Here is a 24,086-nt window from a genome sequence, read left to right as displayed (position 1 = left end):
GTATAGTTTTGTGGTCTGTGTGTTGTATGTGTAAAGGGCACTACTACCGGGACACTGTATAAGGGGCAGTACTGGGGGCACTGCATAAGGGGCACTACTGGGGACACTGTATAAGGGGCACTACTGTTGGCACTGCATAAGGAGCACTATTACTGGGGGCATTCCATAAGGGGCACTATTACTGGGGGCACTGCATAAAGGGCACTTCTACTGGGGGCAATGATTAAGGGGCATTACTACTGGGGGCAGTACTACAGGAAGCTTTGCATAAGGGGCACTACTACTGAGGGCACTGCATAAAGAGCTTTACTACTGGGGCACTGAATAAGGCACTGCTACAGGGGCATTGCACAAGGGCCACTACTACTGGGGGCACTGCATAAAGAGCACTACTAATGGGGACACTGCATAAAGGGCACTACTACTGTGTTGCACTGTATAAGAGACACTACTACAGGGGCATTGCATAAGGGGCACTACTACTGTTGGCTTTGCATAAGGGGCACTGCTACCTGGGACATTGCATAAGGGGCACTACTACAGTGGGCATTGCATAAGGGGCACTACTACTGTTGGCATTGCATAAGGGGCACTGCTACCTGGGACATTGCATAAGGGGCACTACTACAGGGGCATTGCATAAGGGGCACTACTACTGTTGGCATTGCATAAGGGGCACTGCTACCTGGGACATTGCATAAGGGGCACTACTACACTGGGCATTGCATAAGGGGCACTACTACTGAGGGCATTGCATAAGGGGTACTACTACAGGAGCATTGCATAATGGGTACTACTACTGGGGGCACTGCATAAGGGGCACTACTGGGGACACTGTATAAGGGGCACTACTGTTGGCACTGCATAAGGAGCACTATTACTGGGGGCATTCCATAAGGGGCACTATTACTGGGGGCACTGCATAAAGGGCACTTCTACTGGGGGCAATGATTAAGGGGCACTACTACTGGGGGCAGTACTACAGGAAGCTTTGCATAAGGGGCACTACTACTGAGGGCACTGCATAAAGAGCTTTACTACTGGGGCACTGAATAAGGCACTGCTACAGGGGCATTGCACAAGGGCCACTACTACTGGGGGCACTGCATAAAGGGCACTACTAATGGGGACACTGCATAAAGGGCACTACTACTGTGTTGCACTGTATAAGAGACACTACTACAGGGGCATTGCATAAGGGGCACTACTACTGTTGGCTTTGCATAAGGGGCACTGCTACCTGGGACATTGCATAAGGGGCACTACTACAGTGGGCATTGCATAAGGGGCACTACTACTGTTGGCATTGCATAAGGGGCACTGCTACCTGGGACATTGCATAAGGGGCACTACTACAGGGGCATTGCATAAGGGGCACTACTACTGTTGGCATTGCATAAGGGGCACTGCTACCTGGGACATTGCATAAGGGGCACTACTACAGTGGGCATTGCATAAGGGGCACTACTACTGAGGGCATTGCATAAGGGGTACTACTACAGGAGCATTGCATAATGGGTACTACTACTGGGGGCACTGAATAAGGGGCACTACTGGGGACACTGTATAAGGGGCACTACTGTTGGCACTGCATAAGGAGCACTATTACTGGGGGCATTCCATAAGGGGCACTATTACTGGGGGCACTGCATAAAGGGCACTTCTACTGGGGGCAATGATTAAGGGGCACTACTACTGGGGGCAGTACTACAGGAAGCTTTGCATAAGGGGCACTACTACTGAGGGCACTGCATAAAGAGCTTTACTACTGGGGCACTGAATAAGGCACTGCTACAGGGGCATTGCACAAGGGCCACTACTACTGGGGGCACTGCATAAAGTGCACTACTAATGGGGACACTGCATAAAGGGCAATACTACTACTGTGTTGCACTGTATAAGAGACACTACTACAGGGGCATTGCATAAGGGGCACTACTACTGTTGGCTTTGCATAAGGGGCACTGCTACCTGGGACATTGCATAAGGGGCACTACTACAGTGGGCATTGCATAAGGGGCACTACTACTGTTGGCATTGCATAAGGGGCACTGCTACCTGCGACATTGCATAAGGGGCACTACTACAGGGGCATTGCATAAGGGGCACTACTACTGTTGGCATTGCATAAGGGGCACTGCTACCTGGGACATTGCATAAGGGGCACTACTGCAGTGGGCATTGCATAAGGGGCACTACTACTGAGGGCATTGCATAAGGGGTACTACTACAGGAGCATTGCATAATGGGTACTACTACTGGGGGCATTGCATAAGGGACACTACTACTGTGGGCATTAAGGTGCATATGAAATGGAAAGGAATGTTCCCAGAGTGATGAAAAATGGTGGCATGTCGTGTTGACATGCTCCCATTTTTAAGTGGCCTGGACCATTTTTGCGGTATGTGACCATGTCCACTTGTTGGTGCATGCGCCTTAGGCGTGTGCATACAGTTGGGGGGCGCCATTTTTCATCTTGCCCTGGGTGCCAAAGACCCTAGTTATGCCACTGCACACCGTTGCTCTGCATGGTAGAGCAGCAGGTAAATAGCGGTAGAATAGATGGCACATGTGACTTAATTAGTGTAATCGGTATGTAATGCCACCGGACTAAATTCTGACGCTGGAAGCCCGAACCGTCAGGATCCCAACTGGGGCAGGCAAATACCCTAACCTTCCCCTCTACCCCCACCTAACCCTCCCTTAGTGGTGCCTAACCTTACCCTCCCCCCCAGTGATGCCTAACCCTAACCCCCCCTTCCCTCACCCTAAACCCAACCCTCCCGGGGAGGTGCCTAACCCTAAACTCCCCCCTGTGGCACCTAACCCTAACCCCCCCTTCCCCTAGCCTGACCCTAACCCTCCCCGGGGGGTGCCTAACTCTAAGGCCCCCCGGGGGTACCTAAAACAAAACCTCCCCCCTACGGCTAACAGCTAACAGTCCCCACTTACCTACGCTCGGGATACCGGGCATTGGGATTTTGGCATCTGGCTAAAGATAGGCATCGCTATTTAGATGCCTATCTTTAGTACAGAGCCAGGCTTCCAGCGTCAGGATTCCCACGTCCGGCATTCCGGACGCCGGTAAATAAACTGCATCCCTTAATTAGTACCCCAGTCAGTTTGATGATTCCATCTGTGGAAAAGCATGGATATCCTTAAAACCTGGACTGTTAGGGCACCTTGAAGTTTGGGAAACCCTGCCATAGAGCTGTTTATCTGCAATTAAAGGTCATCTCATAGATCAGATACTTATAGATACTGACTCCGCAAACTCCATAAAGGGTCACGTTTACTCTGTAATTTCCACCTACAGAGCCAGCGCTGCTTATCTGCTCTCAGGAAAATCTCTGGATAACTTCAGGACAGTTCATGTGTCTCTGGGCTCTCAGAGATACTCAGCACTACATTATACCAACATTGCTCTCTCAGCACTCAGTTATCATGTGTAGAATCGCATCAATGCTGCCAATGGATTCCAGCTATGTCTCATGTGTTTCCAGCCCAGGGAACGCAGTTAGGCACTTGGTTGCTAGAGGACCAGTGAGTGCATGTGTTTCTATCCAGCAGGCTGCAGACAAAACCTGACTGTTATCACTTTTGTAAAGAGCATTATGTACACCTGAGAGGTGCTGGGCACGTGTCAACATGATCTGGGACAGCCGTGTCAATTTTAAGCACTCCCTGGGGCCACTTCAGGAACCATGAAAAGTTTAGCGGGCTGCACCCCAAATTTTAATAGGGGAAGATTTATCAAAGCTTGGAGAGAGATGAAGTGGACAGAGATAAAGTACCAACCAATCATCTCCTAACTGTCATTTTTTGAACACCCCACATATCCATTACAGCTTCAGGCTGTGGGCCCACTGGGGATTTCTATGAACTTTTTATGTAGTAATGTTATCATGGTATCATAGCACTATTCCTTCCTCCTACTGCCTTCATACTTTTTGCCCCTGTAAGGAGCAGGCCGTGCTGCCAGACACCATTTTTTATTGCACCTGTCTAAAGTAAATTGTAACCTGTTTTCAGGGTTGGATTTGAAGCACACAATGCACAACCCTATAGAAAGTTCAGCTATTCTGTCTCTATCCATCTCTTCAAGGGGCCTATTCATGATGTTAATTATCAGGGTCCGAACGGACCCCGATAATTAACATTCTAATTCGCCGCGGCCAATTCAGCATTGCTCTGGCGCGGTGGCAGCTGATGTGAAATCAGCTGCCCCCGGAAGCGGCTTCACTGCTCCTTTTCTGAGCGGTGAATCTTTTCACTGCTCCTGCCGGAGCAGTGACGGCGGTGCGCATGAGCGACCTACAGGTCACGCATGTGCACAAGTGTCCCTAACGTCCGGTGGAAGGAGCCGGACAGGGGCGGAGGGATCCGAAAGGATCCCTTCTTGCAACCCGGACCTACTTCCCATAGGGAAGAGCGGGTTGCAAACCCCAAGCGGGGTTATTCGCCATCTGAAGATGGCGAGTTCCTCCGCAGTCAAGCTCAGAAAATATAATATTTTCGGAGCTTGATAAATTCTGTCCCCATACTAGTGTAGAGCCATTCCACAAACAGAAGTTAAGTAGGAGGTATCTGTGATATGTCCTGCTTCACCCTCTTAATGAATGGCCCGAATACTTAATTGTCACAATTGCAGGTGAAAATGTGCTTTTTCACCTGCTTTTGTGACAATTAAGTGATGATGAATAGGCCCCCAAGTGAATTACTAAATAATTGTCAAATATAATTATTCTTACTTTGTAAATGACAGTGAGTTATGTTCTGTCTGTAGCTGCTGATGAGTGAGAACAGTAATATAATATATCATAATATTTTGGATCTGTGTCTGCCTACTGACAGGAGCTTCTCTTCCTGGGGATGGAGCTGGCATATGGAGGAGACCTATTTGATCTGCTGGAAACAACTGGACCATTGGGTCTCACTACATCAACGTAAGAGCTGAAAATGAGCTGAGTGTAATGCTGCATATAGAGTACAGTAGTAGATGAGGGAGGATTTGACTTACAGCATAACTTATAGGTATGTCAGGGCTGCAGAACTTGGCTGTAATCTCTATATTGTCCTTGTCCAGCTGGTCCAGCTATCATCCACCCTGAATCATTGGGAGAATACAGTCATACCCAGTGGTTAAAGTGGATATTGTTAAGCTTTACTTAGGCAAGCCCAAATGCTGAGCCCCCCTGATATTTCCATACTCCCACTTCCTCCCCTCGCAGTGCACCTTATACCATACCACACAACGCCACCTACCTGCCCAGCGCTACGCTTCGCACCTTTTAGAAGTTCTCTCACCCAGTCCTCAGCAGCATTTTCAATTTGGTATGGCCGGCTCGCGGATTGGCAGAAATGTGAGACGGCCATGTGGCTGCCTCTAATTAGCTGCCAGTCCGTGAGCCATCATTGGCTCACTGGCCAGTGGCCAATCAGGGGTGGCCACAAGGCCAACCCTGTTTGGCTGCCGGCCGCGAGCTATAATTGGCTCACAGCCGCGCCAAGTTGAAAATGCTGCTGGTCGCCGGTGAATGGCATTCGGTCCATGTGCTGTCAAATTTAAACAGAAGCCCACAGCCACAGACAGTGACAATCCTAGCGCAGGTCTCTGAAGTGAAGTGCTGAAGTGAAGTGCCGGTATAATACCAATACCAATTTATACCGGCACACTTCGAGCACTGGTCATACCTGACAGTCTTGCAGCTGAGGCGTCACAGGGTCTGATGCACACTCTGACTATAACTGTGTGCCAGAGGCATGCCCACACCCAATAGGGGGTGTGGCCTAAAATAAAGGGCATGGCCTCGCACGGGATCCCGATGACCTCACTGCAGGGGCAGCCCAGCAATGCTGGAGATGCTGGGCTGTCCCTGGAGACTGGGCTGCCAGCACTGTCAACTCCTCTATGACAGGAGCCGGGTGCTGCAGGAGAATACCACACTGCAGCACCTGGTTCCTGTCACTGCAGAGGAGTTGGCATTTTGGTGTCACCACCTCCGAGGGTGACACCCAAGTACAGCCCCCACCCCCCTCATGACGCCACTGCATTGCAGACAAATACCTGACAGCATTGCAGACAAATACCTGACAGCATTGCAGACAAATACCTGACAGCATTGCAGACAAAATAAAGTACAAAAGCAAACACTCACAGAAATAACACTGATATCCTCATTGTGGCAGGTTTGGGGATATATTTACATACCTCTCAACTGTCCCTATTCCATTGGGACAGTCCCGCTTCTTGGGCACTGTCCTGCTCTCTCACCCCCGGGCTGCAGTTTCCCGCAGGTGGGAGAGAGGTTAGGGAAATACTCTAACACCGCTGCTCTGTATAGCAGAGCAGAAGTGAATGGATTGTGTTGGATGCGTGCATCATCCACACACACTGTGCCTGTTTTGGGAGAGGCTGGGGGCTCCCAGATTGCTAACCAAGCCCCAGCATGATGAAAATTGGGGCGTGACTTGCGAGTATTTAATTTCTAGCAAGGCCACACCCCTTTGGCCATGCCACGCCCCCTAAATTTCGCTTGCATGCCCTTCATCCACACAAATGTTGGGAGGTATGTATTTACAACCAATCCGATTCTAGCTTTTAAAAGGTGCTAAATAAATGATAAATAGAATATGATTACTTGCTATGGGCAATACCTCCATATAAACCCACATTTTAGTAACTATACCCCCTGGTCTCTATTATCACTCTGCACTGACTGCTATAGGGGGCCCTATTCATCATGATAAAAATATCATGTGTGATAGTTTAGTTTTGAACTCAAGTTCTTTGTTTAGCTAAGTCCTATTCATCATCCTTGCAAGACTAAAGTATCACTTCAGAAAAGATGCTATGGGCTCTATTTATTAACATTATTTTGACTAAAATAAAGTGAAAAAGGGTGTTTTCACACCCTTTTCACATTATTTTAGTTTCACCTATAGTTATTACAGGGCAATTGGAGTAGAATTAGTAAAATTCTACTCCAGCCCCTAATTATCACTTATTTTTAGTAAAGCAGATCGCATTTCCCATAATTGTAATGGGAAATGTGATCCGACCATAGTTACTAAAAATAAATTGTAAAACAATACCTGGGGAAGCCCTGTGATAATAACGCCACCTGGAGGTGGCGTTATCCAGGGTCTCCCCCGGTTGCCGGGCTCCCACTCTGCTCTAACGGGGAGAGCAGAGGCGGGAGCTGGTACCAGTAATCAGCTGTGTGGTCTAAACAGACCGCAAGCTGATTGCTGTAAAAAAACATTTTTTTTTTACTTACCTGAATCCAGGGACTGGTGATCGGGCCTCCGGTGATGGCTCCTCTCCGGTCAGCTGGTCTCCCACAGTGCACTGCTGCCCGGTCATCAGGTGATCGGGTCCCAGTGCAGTATGGGAGATCACCTGATCGGGAAGCCCGGAGAAGATCACCGGAGGCCAGGAGGATGCAGGTAAGTGTAATGAAGGGAGGGGGGTCCGCGATCGCGGGGGGCGGGGCTTAGCGTCGGTGGGGGGGTAGCAGCGACGGTGGGTCGGCGCATGCCCGGGCTCTTAGTCGCGGTATTTTTTCTGAAAATAACGCGACTAGAGTGCAGATGGGATTCACAGGGACAGAGATTTATAGTAAATCCCTGTGATATTGCCTGAATTCGCAATGCAAATTCACTCAGTAATATCACACTACAATCCGCATTCAATATGCGGATTGTAGTAAATAGAGCCCTATGGGTCTATTTATTACAATCCGCATATTGAATGCAGATTGTAGTGTGATATTAACGACTGAGAATTCAGGCACTATCACAGGGATATTGCGATAAAGCTCTGTCTGATAGAGCCAATATCACAGGGATATTGCGATAAAGCTCTGTCTGATAGAGCCAAAAGCACTCCTACCGCAGGGTCTCATCGCAAGCCTGATGGTCGCGATGGTCTTGACCATCGTGACCATCATTTTGGCCGCTCGCTATAGCTGTGGGTGGTCACCCACAGCTATGCGAGCGGCCAGGAAGCTGCTCCAAAAAGGAGCAAGGACGGCCCTGATTCAGAGCGAGCGCTCTGTCAGAGCGTCCGGCTCTGACTCAGGGCCTGTGTCCCCACTCTGCCCAGTCCTCTCTGAGGTGCCCTCCCCCCCCCACTGCCGGATCATCCCTGCCTCATCTGTCCCCCTCCCCCCGCGCGTGCCCTGAGTTATACCTGTGCTGACCACCCCACCGTGTCGTACTGGTGCCGGCTGCTCTGTGTTCCATGCTGCCAGGTCATGTCTCCAATGTCCACCGGTTCCACTGTCAATGCTACCTCCTGCTGGGTCTTGTCTCTGATGTCCACCCCGCCCGCACCACTGTCACGCTGCCACCTGCTGGGTCCTGTGTCCGATGTCCGCCCTGCCAGCTCCACTGTCATGCTGACGCCTACCGAGTCCTGTCTCCAATGTTTCCCAGCTTCACTGTCTGCAGGAGCTGCACTGGTAAGCAGTCACTGACAGGCAGCCGAAGTTCCCTGCCACTTCTCCCCCAACTCCTCTCTCCTTCTAGCCCGAAGACCTGATTCAGAGCCGGACGCTATTTGCGGCCGCTCGTTCAAAAAAAGGGTCTGGCTATTTAAATAAAGCGCTCGCTCTTTGCGGTCTGTTGACGCCTCTATGTCTAAACGAGCGAACAAAACATGCGCTCACTATTTTGGAAAAAACGCCCCTTGGCCGCTCGCATCATGCGTCATCTCCGCTATTTATTTGATTAATCGAGAACATCGAAAGGCATATGAACTGCTCGCAGTGCTTGTGGTTGGATTTTCCTACCGCAATCTTGCGAGCAGTTCTGGCTAAAAGACAACCAAGTGATGTGGTCGATGACGCTGCTTTGTTAATTATGCACACGCTTAAAACGCCCATTTTGACCGTTTGGCATGCCTGTGTTCGGATCTCCACTCCCCGTTTTCAAGCACCTTCCCCTGTTACCACCCACAAACGCCTCATTCTGTCACTCAAATTAGCAGGCATTCGCTATTTTGCGAGCACACGATTTTCGACCGCAATGACTGGTTGGCACATGCGTACTAAAACCCATATGCATGCGCAGATGTGCGAACATCGCTCGGAGCGAACGAGCGGCCGCTTACGAGCTGCTCTGAATCAGGCCCCCAGTTAGTAGGTGAGCCCTGGACTGACTGGTCATTCGGCAGATGGAGCAGATGAGTGGGGAGGAGGGAAGCCAAGAAATGCAGGTAGGACTCAGACATTTTACACAAGTTCAAAAAAAAATGCTTTTTGAAACTTGATGAATTACATAATTTCCACATCCCCATACTAAGTATGGAGACTGTGGAAATTATCGGGGGAGAATTGTAACCGGGGAATATCTGTGATATCTCCTGCGTTACAAGCTTGATGAATAGCCCTGATCCTTAATTTTTACAAAAGTAGGTGAAAGTGTTAATTTTCACCTACTTTTGTAGAAATTAAGTCATGAAGAATATGGCCCTTAGGTCTTTTCTTCCTTCTGACTGTCAGACACAACGAGGTGATATCTGAATATGGGATATCACATAAGGCAGTATGTTTACATAGGGCTCTATTTACTACAATCCGCATTGGTAATGCAGATTGTAGTGTGCTATTACCGACTGAATTCGCATTGCTTACACTTACCTGCATGCTCCAGGCCTCCGGTGATGTTCTCCATTCCTCCGGTCAGGTGATCTCCCATACTGCACTGTGGCCCGATCACCTGATGACCGGGCCGCAGTGCACTGTGGGAGACCAGCTGACCGGAGGGGAGACATAACCAGAGGCCCGATCACCGGTCCCTGGAGTCAGGTAAGTAATTTTTTTTTTTTTACAGTAATCAGCTTGCGGTCTGTTTAGACCACACAGCTGATTACAGGGACTGACTCCCGGCTCTGCTCGTTACAGCAGGGCAGGAGGCCGGTAACCGGGGGGGACCCTGGATAACGCCACCTCCAGGTGGCGTTATTATCACAGGGCTTTCCCCGATATTTTTTTCACACTATTTTTAGTAACTATGGTCGGATCACATTTCCCATTACAGTTATGGGAAATGCGATCTGCTTTACTAAAAATAAGTGATACTTAGGGGTTGGAGTAGAATTTTATGAATTCTACTCCAATTGCCCTGTAGTAACTATAGGTGATACTAAAATATTGTGAAAAGGATGTGAAAACACCCTTTTTCACTTTATTTTAGTAAAAATAATGTTAATAAATAGAGCCCATAGTCCTGAGCAACAGGGGTGAGGTGTTACCAGTGTATTACATATGTTTACTGCAGTTTCTTTTCTTTCTCTGCCAGCTTCTATGCAGCTGAAATTGTGTCTGGTTTGGAACATCTCCACTCAAAGGGCTTTATCCATCGGTAAGTATGTTTGTTTTCTCATTGTAGTTGGTCATGGTTTCCTATCTCAGTTCTGCCATTGTTATTCCATTTCTTTGTACACTTGTGTCTTATTCACAATGAGGAGTGCAGTAGACTGACCATACACAGACAGGGCCTGATGCTGGGTCGGATGGGAATTGCCTGTATGTTGCGTACATGGAAGAAATGCATATGTTCTCTGTATGCAGAGCTGTACGCATCTTGTGGTGCACCCGCCTCCTAGGTGTATGATTGGTTTGCTTCTAGTCACCGTCATCATTGCACACTTGTATCTACCTGATACTAGGTGTAAAAGATAAACCTGGAAATAGCCATATATATTCTTATGCCATGACATATTTGCCTACTCTCTTGATTCGGCCGTGAGCCTCCCGAAAATTATGTGGCACTCCCAGCCCCCTGGAAAAGCAGGCAAGTCTCCCAGCTGAGAAGAGAGAGAGAACAATATGTGCTTCTTGAAAACACTGTTTAGTGTAAATTGTATAAGAGATGAGAATTGCACCATTTTGGTTTATTATCTCAGACAGCAGAATACTGTAGTTATCCCATGCTCTGTGTTAAGCCTCCCATAAATTATACTGATGGATGGGGAAACCTTTGTCCCATACATGCCTACCCCGCCGGACGTCGGGGCTCTTGTGTGCATGCGTGACCTGTATGCATGCGCAGTCCCGTCACTGCTCTGACAGGAGCAGTGAATGGATTCACTCCTCTGAAAAGGAGCAGTGAAACCACTCTCGGGGGCAGCTAATATCACATCAGCTGCCACCGACATAGGCAAACGCAGGGGGGGGTTCCGTCTGCCTGGAAACCCCCCTCCCCAGCCCACACTATGACCACAATAGAAATAGTAATATAATAGATTGTTACTAGTGCTGCATGTTCTTCTCAGTATCACAAATTAAATAATTAGCACCACCTGTGGATCTTTTAACATGTATCAGCCAGTAATAAATAACCTGTGCACCAACTACAAGATCTGGAAAATATGCACTGCTATAGAGCCCAATATGTACATATACAGTATGTCCAGGGCAGTGCTAGGTTCTCCTGCTCCTCCTCCAGGCTCCCGGACTTGCTCTAATACTCTGGAATGGTGTCCACATCTAAAATAAATACGTTCAGCTCAGACAGGATGGCCTACATCTAATGGCTTACTGAGATCACTGGTCCTGTATATGCTGGAATTATTACACACAATACACTTTGTATGATGCTTATTAAAGCTGGTTAAGTACTAATTCTGCCCTCTTCATTGACACGCCACACCCGCTCTAAAATAAAGCATCTGGAAACCCCCCTCTGGAAATCCTGCGTTTGCCACTGACCGAGCCGGAGCAATGATGAATTGCTCCGGCAGCTGCGGCGAGTTAGGACCCCAATAATTAACATGATGAATAGGCCCCTTAGTGTGTTTTCTTCAACAAGTACATTTTACTAACTGCTTTGGGGCTTGTTTACATTCGGATGTGTAAATCAATTTATAACACGCCTCTCAGATGTAGCAGTACACGCCCACTTTAACGTGCGCTCAAAGGTGCTGCTTTCATAATCAACCTGAAATGCTTTTTCAAAAGTAGGCAAGTATGGCATAATTTATTGATAACATCAAAGAGAGATGCAAAGAAAATGTTTGCAGGAAAGAGGAGATGGGCAGATCAGTAACAGACTGTCAGGCACTGCAACCCTGCAGCAGCCTCAAAAGGTTATATAGAGAGGACAGCATCCTGTCCGGTATGTATTGCGGCCGCCAGTCACAATCATGATGGCAGAATGCCGGCTAGGGATCCGTGATAGGTGTCGAGATAACGACGCCTATCATAATCCCGACGCCGGAATCCAGTATGATGCGGGCCCAAACGAGGTAAGTCCGGGGGCCCGTCCTCTTAGCCGCGGGGGGAGGGTTAGGTTTAGGGCACCCCGGGGAGACTTAGGGCTAGGCCCCCCCCCGGGAGGGTTAGGTTTAGGGTGCGGGGAGGGGGGTTAGGTTTAGGCACCCCTGGAGGAGGTTAGGATTAGGCACTAGGGGGGAGGTTATGGTTAGGCACCCCTAAGGGATGGTTAGGGTTAGGGGGGGAGAGGCGAGGGTTAGGTTACTTACATGCCACTATCAGGATTTCCTCCCTAAACAGCTGCCGGCATTTTAATCCCATTCCATCCTGCCCTCCCCACAAGGCATACTGAACTTACACAACAGGGAAATATATACATTCAGGGAGTGAAGGTTGCTTATAAAAGGTGTGTATTAAGCTATACGTGCCGTCATTCTGGCTGCCCTCTCCAACCCTTAATAGATTAGTATATTATTCCTACTAGAGGAAGACTAGATCATACAGAGGATATCTATACTTAAAGATTTATAAAATTGAAGTTGCATTTATTATAGATTATCAAGGTATCTGTAGTTCATATATAAATTTATATACATACTTTATGTGGCTCATGTTCTTTCAACATGTATCATATAGCGTTATCCCATTTGAAATCTTTCTTTACTTAGAAAATCAATTATAAAGTATATTATAATAATATGTTGATATAAATATTTATAGAACAGAAATAAAATGTAGAATCTTCCTTTTCACAGAGACATCAAACCAGAGAACATTCTCATAGATGGTGCCGGCCATATGAAAATTGCAGATCTGGGCCTTGCATTAAACAACATGCATGAAGGTGTATATGCCTTTGGGTGTGCAGGAACACCAGGCTATATTGCCCCGGAGGTGAGTTATAGAGGATGTTAGTGATTTTCTCTTATATGCATATTTGCCAATATTCTGGCTTTTCCTTCTGGGAGGGAGTAGTCAGATCAGCATTGCAGGGGGCGTGGTTGGTCAGTTTGTGGGCAGAGCGGGGCATGGCCACACGATCGCTACACAATGCAGAAATACGGCATTGTGAAGGAGGTGGTGGGGCCAAAATGATGCGATTCAGCTTGAATCGTGTCATCGGCCTCCCCCACTGCGGGGTTTCTCTTATAAGTGCAGGGGAGCGGTAGCTGTCGAGAGGCTTGTCTGCCTTTCTGGAGGGCTGGGAGCGGCACCCGATTTTCGGAAGGCTCCCAGCCGGATCGGGTGAGGGTAGGCAAGTATGCTTATATGATATTTACTTATTCTTAATAGCGAGTACACTTATACAGATAATAATCATATCTTACTCAGGGTGACCTAAGCACAAGTAGAAAAACAAGTTGTTGTACAGGCATGGCCAACTTGGGGCTCCCAGCTATTGTACAACTACAAGTCCCAGTCGAACAATTGTGCTGCTAGGGAATGCTAAAACTGTGGCAGGGCATGCTGGGACTTGTTATTTTGGTGTCACCCCGTCAGATGGTGTCACCGTAACATGGAGAGAGGAAGGGGGAGTTTGTGGGCTGCCCCAGCAGCTGCAGGAGCGCTGGGAAAGCCCATTGTGTGCCGAGAACGGGAGGCATTAACGCCTCCCGGATCGGCACACATAGGGGGCGTGGCTTTGCAGTCAAAGACACGCACCTTTCATGAAGTCACACCCCCTTTTGAGCGTGCAAAGCATTTCAGTCCTGCCGCACCAGGTGTCACAGAGGTAAGTGACGCCTCTGCATAGCGTCATCTAAAGAATTACATTTACATTATTGAGAATACTACTATAGCATGTAGTAAATTATGTCTTTCTCTTGGCAGATGGAAGGTCACCTCGGGTACAACAGGGCGGCAGATTGGTTCTCATTTGGAATTGTACTTTTCGAAATGTTAACCGGAGAATCTCCGTTCCTGTGCAGGCTACTTGACTTACCGGGCTTTTTACTAGATTCTGATGCTGAAGACATCATTGAAAAGGTGAGTGTGAGTAAGTGCTGAGTATGCTGCTCAGGTTACAGGGTCACTCATTTAAAATGAGAAACAGGAAATGTAAATGATAAATGTACATAGAAATGTTTACAAACAGTAACACATTAAGGGGCCTATTAATCAAATGATAAAGGGCCCGGTAACCATGTGGAAATGCTAAGAAGTAGCTGCGATACTAACCACGGGGACAACTGCTTTTCGGAGCAGCTGTCCCCTCACCGGAGCAATGCTGAATTGCTCCGGTGTCAGGTTTAAGTATCCTTTCAGTGAGTTCAATACTTCATCATTGGAAGTCATACGGCCTTCGATGATGAACAGGCACCTTAATAAACACAAAAGCAGAAGTGACACAGGGCCTGATTCAGAGCCGGACGCTATTTGCGCTCGCTCGTTCAGAAAAAGGGGCTGGCTATTTAAGTTGAGCGCTCGCTCTTTGCGGTCTGTTGACGCCTCTATGTCTGAGCGAGCGTCCGAAACATGCGCTCGCTATTTTGTAAAGACGCCCCTTGGCCGTTTGCATCATACGTCATCTCCGCTATTTATTAGATTAATCGAGTACATTGAAAGGCATATGAACTGCTCGCTATTCTTGTGGTAGCATTTTCCTACCGCAATCATGCGAGCAGTTCAGGCTAAAAGACAACCAAGTGACGTGGTCGATGACGCTGCTTTGTTAATTATGCACACCCTTAAAACGCCCATTTTGACCATTTGGCACGCCTGCGTTCGGATCTCCACTCCCCGTTTTCAAGCACCTTCCCCTGTTATCACCCACAAACGCCTCATTCTGTCACTCAAATTAGCAGGCATTCGCTATTTTGCAAGCACACGATTTCCGACCGCACTGACTGGTTGGCGCATGCGCATTACAACCCATACGCATGCGCAGATGTGCGAACATCGCTCGGAGCGAACGAGCGGCCGCTTACGAGCGGCTCTGAATCAGGCCCACAGTTTATAACACACCATAATAACCCTACAAAATAATTCTAAATTCCATCAAAAACAAATGTATTAAGCACATCTTCAGTCACAATGGAATATGTTAGTGCGACAACAGAAAAGGGGGAAAGTAATGACAGTGAGACACGTTATGTACCTACATATTTAGCATCATGTAACTTTGCACCTATATGGCTGCACATAGCATGCAGAGTAAACCTGGCACACTAATACTGATACAGCCTATGACTGCTGCCCACTGTGCCAGTGCTGGTGATACATGAATGCAGCACTTACATTTCCTGCAATCACAAAACATATCATATAATGGCTGATTTTTCTAGATCAGTGTATCTCAATCATTTTCCTCTTGGGTACCACCAACATTTCCAAAGCAGTGTCAGCCTACTTATCGTTCAGATCGATTAGTTGGGAAAAATCAAACATGTTTGATTTTTCCAACTAGTTGGAACAACCGTTTTTGCCACTTTTCAGCGTGTGGGAGCATAGGAATAATTATCGTTTGCTCCCACACACTGACCGATTGTCATTCCAACCAGCCAACCAGAGCCGCCACTGACTGTCATACACTTAGCACACTGTCACTGAGGAGGGACTTTCCAACTCACTTTATTTATATAATATTTACAAACATCATAAACTTTTTTTTTTCAACTGTAGAAAACACCAGTTGACAAAGGAGGGGTGTGGGGCAATATATGGCCATAGAAGTGTCAAACACTATATGGGCTCAGAATTTAAGTGACTATATGGATGCAAAGGGTGACAGGAGAGGGTGTGTCATGTGCCCAGGTAACATAAGGCAATGCCAGGTACTATATGGAAGTTAGGTGAGCAGGTCCTATAGCACAACTGGGGTGGGGGTATATGGCTGTACAGGATCTTAAGGGGTGAAGTTGTAGGGGCTGATCCTGTAGCACAGCTGGGGTGGGGGGTTGATGGTATATAGTTGTACTGGACTGTAAGGGGTAAATTTACAGGGCAGGTCCTGTAGTACAGTTAGGATGAGGGCTGTATATAGCTGTACAGCAAAGTAAGGGGTAACATTTGTGTAGTAGGTTCTGTAGCACAATTGGCGGGGATGTATAGCTGTACAGGATAGTAAGAGGTGAAGTTAGTGGGGAAAGTCCTATAGTGTAGTTAGTAGGGGGTATATGATGGTAGATGGGGTGAAGTTAGAGGGGCAGGTTCTAGGAGGTTTGCAGTTCTCCCCCATCATGTTTATGAAAGTCAGCCCACTGTCACTCTTCTGGATCACTGCCACTGGGTGATCTCAGCTGCAGCCACCAAGGGATTTTCTGTTGCTGCTGAATGCTCCTGGTTGCCATGAGTTGGGCCAGGGACACAGAACACAGGAGCAGCCTGGGGTAGTCAGCCACCCGCAGCTGGGACAGAGGTCAGTGCTCCTCGGGGTCCATCTGCAATGCTCTGTGTTCCTGCATCCGCCGGATCAGTTGCACAAGCCGAAGCCCTGTTGGAACAGAACACCTGGAAGCATCTCCAGTGCTGCTTGGGCTATCGGAAGTACTACAGCAATGGACCCACTCCTGGTACTGAGGGGGCAGAGGGAGAAAGAAGGTCTTCGGGACACAAGACTAGGCTCCCCTGACATCCACTGTAGTGTGTCAAAAGTAGGTGGACACTATGGGCCAGTGTCTGCTTACTAATCATTCAGTTGGGGGAAAGTCCCCCCTATACTAGAATAATTAGTTATTAGTTGGGAAAAATCAAACATGTCTGATGTTCCCCACTAGTTGGGACAACTGTTTTTTTGCCATTTTTCAGTGTGTGGGGGCAAACAAACGATTATTGTTTGCACCCAAATACACTGGCCGATTATCATTCCAACTAGCCAACTAGTTGGCTGATTGGAATAATATCATTCTAGTGTATGGCCAGCTTTACTCCTGTTACTCTGATCAGTCCTGAAGGTCAGTCATGGAGCATTTCCTCCCTGATACCACTAAGAGGAGAGGGGAATGGGCAGGAGGAATGGGCACAGTATATATTTTTTTTAATTGATCTCCACATTTACTGATGGCAGCTCTGGTGACTGCTATGTGTGTTATGCATTATGTATGGATGTAACTCCAGTCCAGACATGTAGCATACTGTATGTATGGAATCAGTATGTAATACCCCCGACAGGGGTGAATATCCCAATCTATAATTTGGGTAAGTACCCATAACCTTACCCCCTACCCCAACCCTAACCCTCCTTTAGGGGGGCCTAACCCTAACCTCCCCCTAGTACCTAACCCTAACCCCCTTGTAAGTGCCTAAACCTAACCCCCCCTTCCCCGCAGCCTAAACCTAAGTCTCCAGGGGGGGTGTCTAACCCTAACCTCCCCCCGGGGGTGCCTAACCCTTACCCCCCTTCCCCTAGCCTAAACCTAACCCTCCCAGTGGGGTGCCTAAGTCCCCACGGGAGCCCTAAAACCTAACCCTCCCCCCTGCAGCTGTCCGCGCCCGATGCCCAGCTTACCTTTGTTCGGTATGCAGGGCGTCGGGCTCCCGGCGTATGTGGGGATTTCGACGCCTGTCACTTGTACCTTGCTGGGAGTTGACAGTCGGGAAGCCGGCGGTCGGCATTTCGACCGGCAGCTTCCTGACAGCATCTTGTATGTATTTCCTATCTGTGTCATGTTTTAAATGACCAACCTGGCAACCCACCATACTTCATTTATAACACAGACATCATATACACATTTTATGACAATTATAATTAGTGTTATGTCTGAAACATTATTCAGTGTAGATGACCTGTTATTTGTCATACATTTTATTCTTGTGCTTACTGGATATGGCAAAAGGCTGTTTGTCACTTGTTTGATCTTACAAGTGTATAATGGCTACAGAATGTATTGATATAAGGGTCACAATTTAATTTGCAGCACAACAGTTACATAGTTATGGTCTTAGTTATGGTTTTGATGTTCTTTTCAGCTCGTGTGTGAAGATCCAGACAAACGTCTTGGTGCGGATGGTGTAATTAGATACCACCCCTTCTTCTGGAGTATTGATTGGGTGAGGCTAGAAGCCCTCCAGGTACCACCCCCATTCATACCCAGCAAAGTAAGTGCACAGTTATAATGTCAGAGAGTCTGTGTTGGTCTGTGCTGTGTGTGTATAACATTGATGATTGTTAAACAGAATAGTAAAGCTGCCATAACTCTTTTCTTACTGACATTTGGTGTAGTTGTTACATAAATTACAGTCAGAGGATAAAATGCCTTAATTAGGGAAGGTGAATGGGATTTCCCCTATTGTGAATAAAATATTATTATAAGTATATATTGTCTGTCTGACACATATAAGGGTGTTTCCTCTCACTCTTTATATGAAATACATGTCTCCTATTTCTTCTCCCTACAGCCATCTGAGAAGTCACTTCCGCACCTGGCGTTAGATGATCTTCTGTCAGGTACAACATCAGCCTGTGCCCCTCCAATAAGTTCTTTCCACCAGGAACTTTTCCGGGAATTTTCATTTAACACCAGCATATAGCCGCCTGCTGCCAATTACACCTGGTAGTCCTTCATGAGCCCTGCTGCACTTTCATATGGCAGAACATCGCCCTCCAGTTCTCTGAGGCCCTTGTAAACCAGAACGTGTACCATCTAACATCACCAGGAACAAGGTAAGACCAAGGTAACATCTTTATTATGTGTCCTCTATATTTACACTCTGGACCAAGCACCCAGCTACGTCTCTATAACATCTTAGCCCCAGTATCCTTTAGAGGATGATAGAAAAATAAGATCTAAGGAGTGTGTTGGCCGGCTAGTGAGGGGAAAAGGTGGAGGCCGGATTTAATTTTAATTAAATTATTTTATTTAAAACAGAAGAATGTATTTTATAAAAAGATGTATTATGTAGGTCATTCTTGATAACACTCATACCCATATATCTATAGACTTCTGGGAAATTGGTAACCCAGAGTGTACTTATTACCATACCTTGCTTTGCTCATCATTTCTTTGCTAATAAACTCACTTATGCGGGTATTGTAGTAGCAGACATTGTATTTAAGTACTGTTGTGTAAGTTTAGTATATTGTTGTGTAAGTTTAGTATAGTTGTATAATTTAGGATAGTGCATCACATCCAGGGGTCAGAGGTTATTATTACACTAGGCCAGTTGTTAGTTGGAGGGTCAGTGTATTGTTATATAGTTAGTTGCCTAGCTGGGTGGGCCCATCACTTGGGCTAGTGAATAGACTAGCTGTGTGGGTGGGCATATTGTATCTCCATACAGGGCGATCAACCAGCAAGGTTACAAGTGTCCAGCTGGTGAGTATACATTCCATGTTTTCTTGCTTTTTTCTTTCCCCAGTTTGTAATGGGCTTTGGTAGTCCATGCACACTTGTGAAAGTACAATGTACGTCACCTGAGCGTGTGAGCATTCAATAGGTGAAATGAGGGTGGCTGAGGTTCTTGTGATGACCATTTATCCATCCTTGTGAAGGGCACCATCACCCCCGAAGTTTGTCCTACACAGCTAAGAAGTGGGCAGCATTGATTTCATTCTTGTTCCAATGATGATAATCCTGCAGGTCCTGGGGGGGTCATTGCGCCATTCCCAGGGGCAAACGCAGGATATCTAAAGGGGGGTTTCCAAATCCCCAATCTCGGGAAAAAAAACAAAAAACAAAAAACTAATATATATATATATATATATATATATATATATATATATATATATATAAATATATATTTATGTAAACACACATACACGCCTGTATATTTCTATACACACAGTATATTTATATATACATATATATAAATATATGTAAAACTTACATGTTATATATATATGTGTATATATATATATACATATATACATATATGTGTGTATATATATATATAGTGTGTGTATATATATATATATATATATATATATATATATATATATAGTGTGTGTATATATATATATATATATATATATATATATAGCAAAGGGATGGAGCTCCAGGTCTCATATAGATTCAGAGAGAAGAGCAGGCAGAGACAGTATCATATATATATTAGGGATGTGCGCCGGACCATTTTTGGCGGATTTGGATTTGGATTTGGTTCTAATTCGTCATCCGGATTTGGATTTGGATTTGCCAAACTGCGGTGACTGGCTTTGGATTTGGATTTGGATTTGGATTTGGATTTTTTGCCAAAATTGGCAAAAAAAGCTAAAATTACATAAATTGGGCTTTTTTTTCTTCCTAGAGTGTTATTTACCTCAATAACATTAATTTCCAGTCATTTACAGTCAATTTAGACCACCTCACAGCTTAAATTATTCGTTTCACCATTATTGGCCAAAGGTTGCAGTGAGCTGACTGGTGACCAAGCGTCAGAGCAGCGGCGCAGTGGCACAGACACCACAGTTTAAAGCACATCTATGAAACTATGCCACACAGCAGTGGCAGAAATGAAAGGTAGTGCTAGATGGAATTGTCCTTGGGCCCTCCCACCCACCCTTTATGTTGGATCTTAAAAAGGACATGCACACTTTAACAAACAAAGCATTTCAGCGACAGGTACTGCCACTTTGTGGCTGAAGTGCTTGGTTTGTTTGGGCCCCCACAAAAAAATCTTCCAATCTACTAAAGGCAACAGGTCTACAGTGGCATGATGTCACCATCATTGCCATCCTCACCCTCATCAGTGTGTACATCATCCGATTCCTCACACAATATCAGTTCATCCCCGCTGGAATCTACCATTACAGAAGTATCTGTACTGTGACGTGATTGGTGGGAAAGGTTTTCCTCGTGAAATTTCCAGTTCATTTTAATGAACATCATTTTTTCTACATTTTGTGGAAGTAGCCTCCTTCGTCGTTCACTCACAAGGTTCCCGGCTGTACTGAAAACTCTCTCCGAGTACACACTGGAGGGTGGGCAGCTTAAATAATGCAAAGCCAGTTTATACAAGGGTCTCCAAATTGCCTTTTTTTTCTTCCAATATTCGAAGGGACTCTGTGACATGTCTACGTGTATGGTGTCCTGAAAATAATCCTCCACCATTCTTTGGATGGTAATCATATTAGATGGAGTTGCGGTAGAGGTGTCACTGGTGTTGGGCAAATCTTTTAGACCCGACCAGATGTCAAAATGTTGACTTGACTTATCTGCATCACCACTGGGTCTTTTGGAAAAGGTGCATTTTTTTCTGGCTGCTGCTGCAGAAACCGAAGGAGGAGACGTCATCGTAGTGCCATGTGTCACTTCAGCTGCCAACTTGCTCACCAGGAGCGCTTTGGTTCTTTTAAGATCTGGGTCAGTTGTAAAGAAAGACACAGCATATGACTTGAACCTAGGATCAAGAATGGTTGCTAAAATATAATGATCAGATTTCAAGATCTTGGCCACCCGTGGATCCTGGCGAAGCGAACAAAGGACTTGATCTATCAGTCCAGCATACTTTGCGGAATCACTTTGTTTAATATCATCCTTCAATTTCTCCAGCTGCTTTTCCAAAAGCGAAATCAGGGGAATCACCTTACTCAAGCTAGCAGTGTCAGCACTCACTTCACAAGTGGCAACTTCAAATGGTTTGAGCACCTTGCACAAGACAGAAAGTACTCTCCACTGTGCTGGGGTAAGGTACATTCCCCCTCCTCTCCCAATGTCATGGCTTGTCGTATAGCTATGGATGGCTTTTTGCTGCTCCTCCATCCGCTGAAGCATATACAGGGTTGAGTTCCACCTCGTTACCACTTCTTGCTTCAGTTGATGGCAGGGCAAATTAAACTGCTCTTGCAGGTGCTGCAATCTCCTGCACGCTGTTGCTGAATGCCGAAAATGTCCCGAAATTTTTCGGGCCACAGACAGCATCTCCTGAACGCCCCTGTCGTTTTTTAAAAAACCCTGCACCACTAAGTTTATTGTGTGAGCAAAACAGGGGATGTGTTGGAATTCACCCAGCTGTAATGCTTTCACTATATTTGTAGCATTGTCAGAAATCACAAATCCTGAGGAGAGTCCAAGTAGGGTAAGCCATGTTTCTATGACATCTCTTAGTTTTTCTAAGAGGTTGTCAGCGGTATGCCTCTTATTGAATCCGGTGATGCACAGAGTTGCCTGCCTCTGAATGAGCTGGTGTTGTTTGTTAGATACTGCTGCTGCTGAAGGCGATTCACCCACCCAGTGGGCTGTCACAGTCATGTAATCTTTAGTTTGTCCACTACCGCTTGTCCACATATCTGTGGTTAAGTGGACAGTGGGTACAATAGCATTTTGCAGACCAATAATTAGGTTCTGTTTAACGTCCTGGTACAGCCGAGGAATGGCTTTTCGGGTAAAATGAAACCGAGATGGAATTTGGTACCGGGGACACATGACCTCAACTAGCTGTGTAAATCCCACTGCATTAATTGAGGATATTGGACGCAGATCTAATATTAGCATAGCTGTCATGGCGTCAGTGATCCGCTGTGCGACAGGGTGAGAGCTGTCATACTTGCTTCCCCTTGCAAGAGATTCTTTAACAGTCAATTGTTTTTTTGGTATACTACTAGTAGTCTTCTTTGTCCACTTCTGGGATGAAGATCCACCAGCAGCAGCAGCAGCAGGCCTAGCGCTCAAAGATTCAGTTTCTTCTGAGGTGTCCTGGAAATTGGAGGAGTCACCGTGACTTAGCACTAATAAATTGGATGTTGTACTACCACTGATCATTCCTGAGGATATTGAGGAGGAAGGTGTTGTCGGTGGAGATTGCAGGTGCTGGGATTTAGTAGAGAGAAGGCATCTAGCTAATGCTGGACTGCTTGTTGTTATTTTTTTTGCAGTAGTTTCTGTTATCAAACACCTGTCATGAGCTCGCTGCAGATGACGTAATAGCGTAGAGGTTCCTAGATGTTTAACGTCCCTACCTCTACTAACTGTGGTCTCACAGAGGCTACAAATGGCTTGACAAACGTTGTCAGGGTTTGGGTAAAAGTAATTCCACACAAAAGATGTGGATTTCTTGGTTCTATGCCCAGGCATGGCAATGGCCTTCTTATCTTGGCCAAGAGCTGCTTCCACTGGTGCCTGACTTATACAAATAATATCCTCATCCTCAACATCCTCATTAGTGCCAGCATCAGCTGCACATATATTCCTCTCATCCTCTTGCAATTCCACGGTGGCATCCTCAATTTCTATGTCCTCGGCAATACTGCTCATCCCCACAACTACAGATGGAAAAGAAACTGTGGAGGGCGGCTTCTCTGAAAGGTCAGGCTTACACATAGAAATGCCACTTGTGGACCCACTTAGACTCTCCTCAGGGATTTCTGACATTTGTGTTTCAAAAAACACAGTTTGTTCGACTGCCTTATTGGTTTTACATTTTTTCACACTTCTATAGTCTGATTGAAAAGGTCTTTTATCATCACGAGAGGCACAAGATGCCTCACTGACAGCTGCAGAACCACCACTCAGAAATAAAGGGCAAAGCCTGAGTCTTTCCTTGCCGCTACGTGTGGTGAATGGTATGTTGCCAATTTTCTGTTTCTCTGCAAAAGTAGTAGTCTTTAGAGGTTTTTTTTTTGTCTTTACCCCTGTAAAATCTAAATTTTTTGATTTCAGGTTCCCTAAGGTTTTAAAGCCTCTACGCCCTTGAGCATCAGCTTTAGATAAAAGTGATGGACTTCCAGCCGCTGCAATGCTAGCATTTACATGTTGTTTCTGCTCTCCTCTCAGTTCATTCTCGTGATCCATATTACTTTATCACTATGAACTGGAGTCACAGAGCTTGTATACACACAGTGGGCTATGCCCTTTCACGGAGCTTGTATAATAGACACAGTGGGCTATGCCCTGTCATGGAGCATGTATAATACACTCAGTGGGCTATGCCCTGTCACGGAGCTTGTATAATAGACTCAGTGGGCTATGCCCTGTCACGGAGCTTGTATAA

The 24,086-nt window shown here is 46.4% G+C and overlaps 1 protein-coding gene across 1 annotated transcript in view; it reads left to right on the top strand.

The window, feature by feature from the left end:
* LOC148506734 (protein kinase C theta type-like) overlaps positions 1–18,689 on the top strand; it is a 31,404-nt gene extending 12,715 nt beyond the window's left edge. Inside the window, exons 5-10 of the mRNA XM_088446333.1 lie at positions 4,855–4,946; positions 10,306–10,368; positions 12,977–13,115; positions 14,052–14,207; positions 18,129–18,257; positions 18,558–18,689. Coding sequence (XP_088302459.1) covers positions 4,855–4,946; positions 10,306–10,368; positions 12,977–13,115; positions 14,052–14,207; positions 18,129–18,257; positions 18,558–18,689 — 711 coding nt within the window. The remainder of the gene's footprint in view (positions 1–4,854; positions 4,947–10,305; positions 10,369–12,976; positions 13,116–14,051; positions 14,208–18,128; positions 18,258–18,557) is intronic.
* Positions 18,690–24,086: the final 5,397 nt, after the last annotated feature.

Source organism: Taudactylus pleione, unplaced genomic scaffold, assembly GCF_031769625.1.
Source record: "Taudactylus pleione unplaced genomic scaffold, aTauple2 ptg000397bl, whole genome shotgun sequence".
Classification (NCBI taxonomy): domain Eukaryota; kingdom Metazoa; phylum Chordata; class Amphibia; order Anura; family Myobatrachidae; genus Taudactylus; species Taudactylus pleione.
This window is presented reverse-complemented; position numbering and strand designations above follow the sequence as displayed.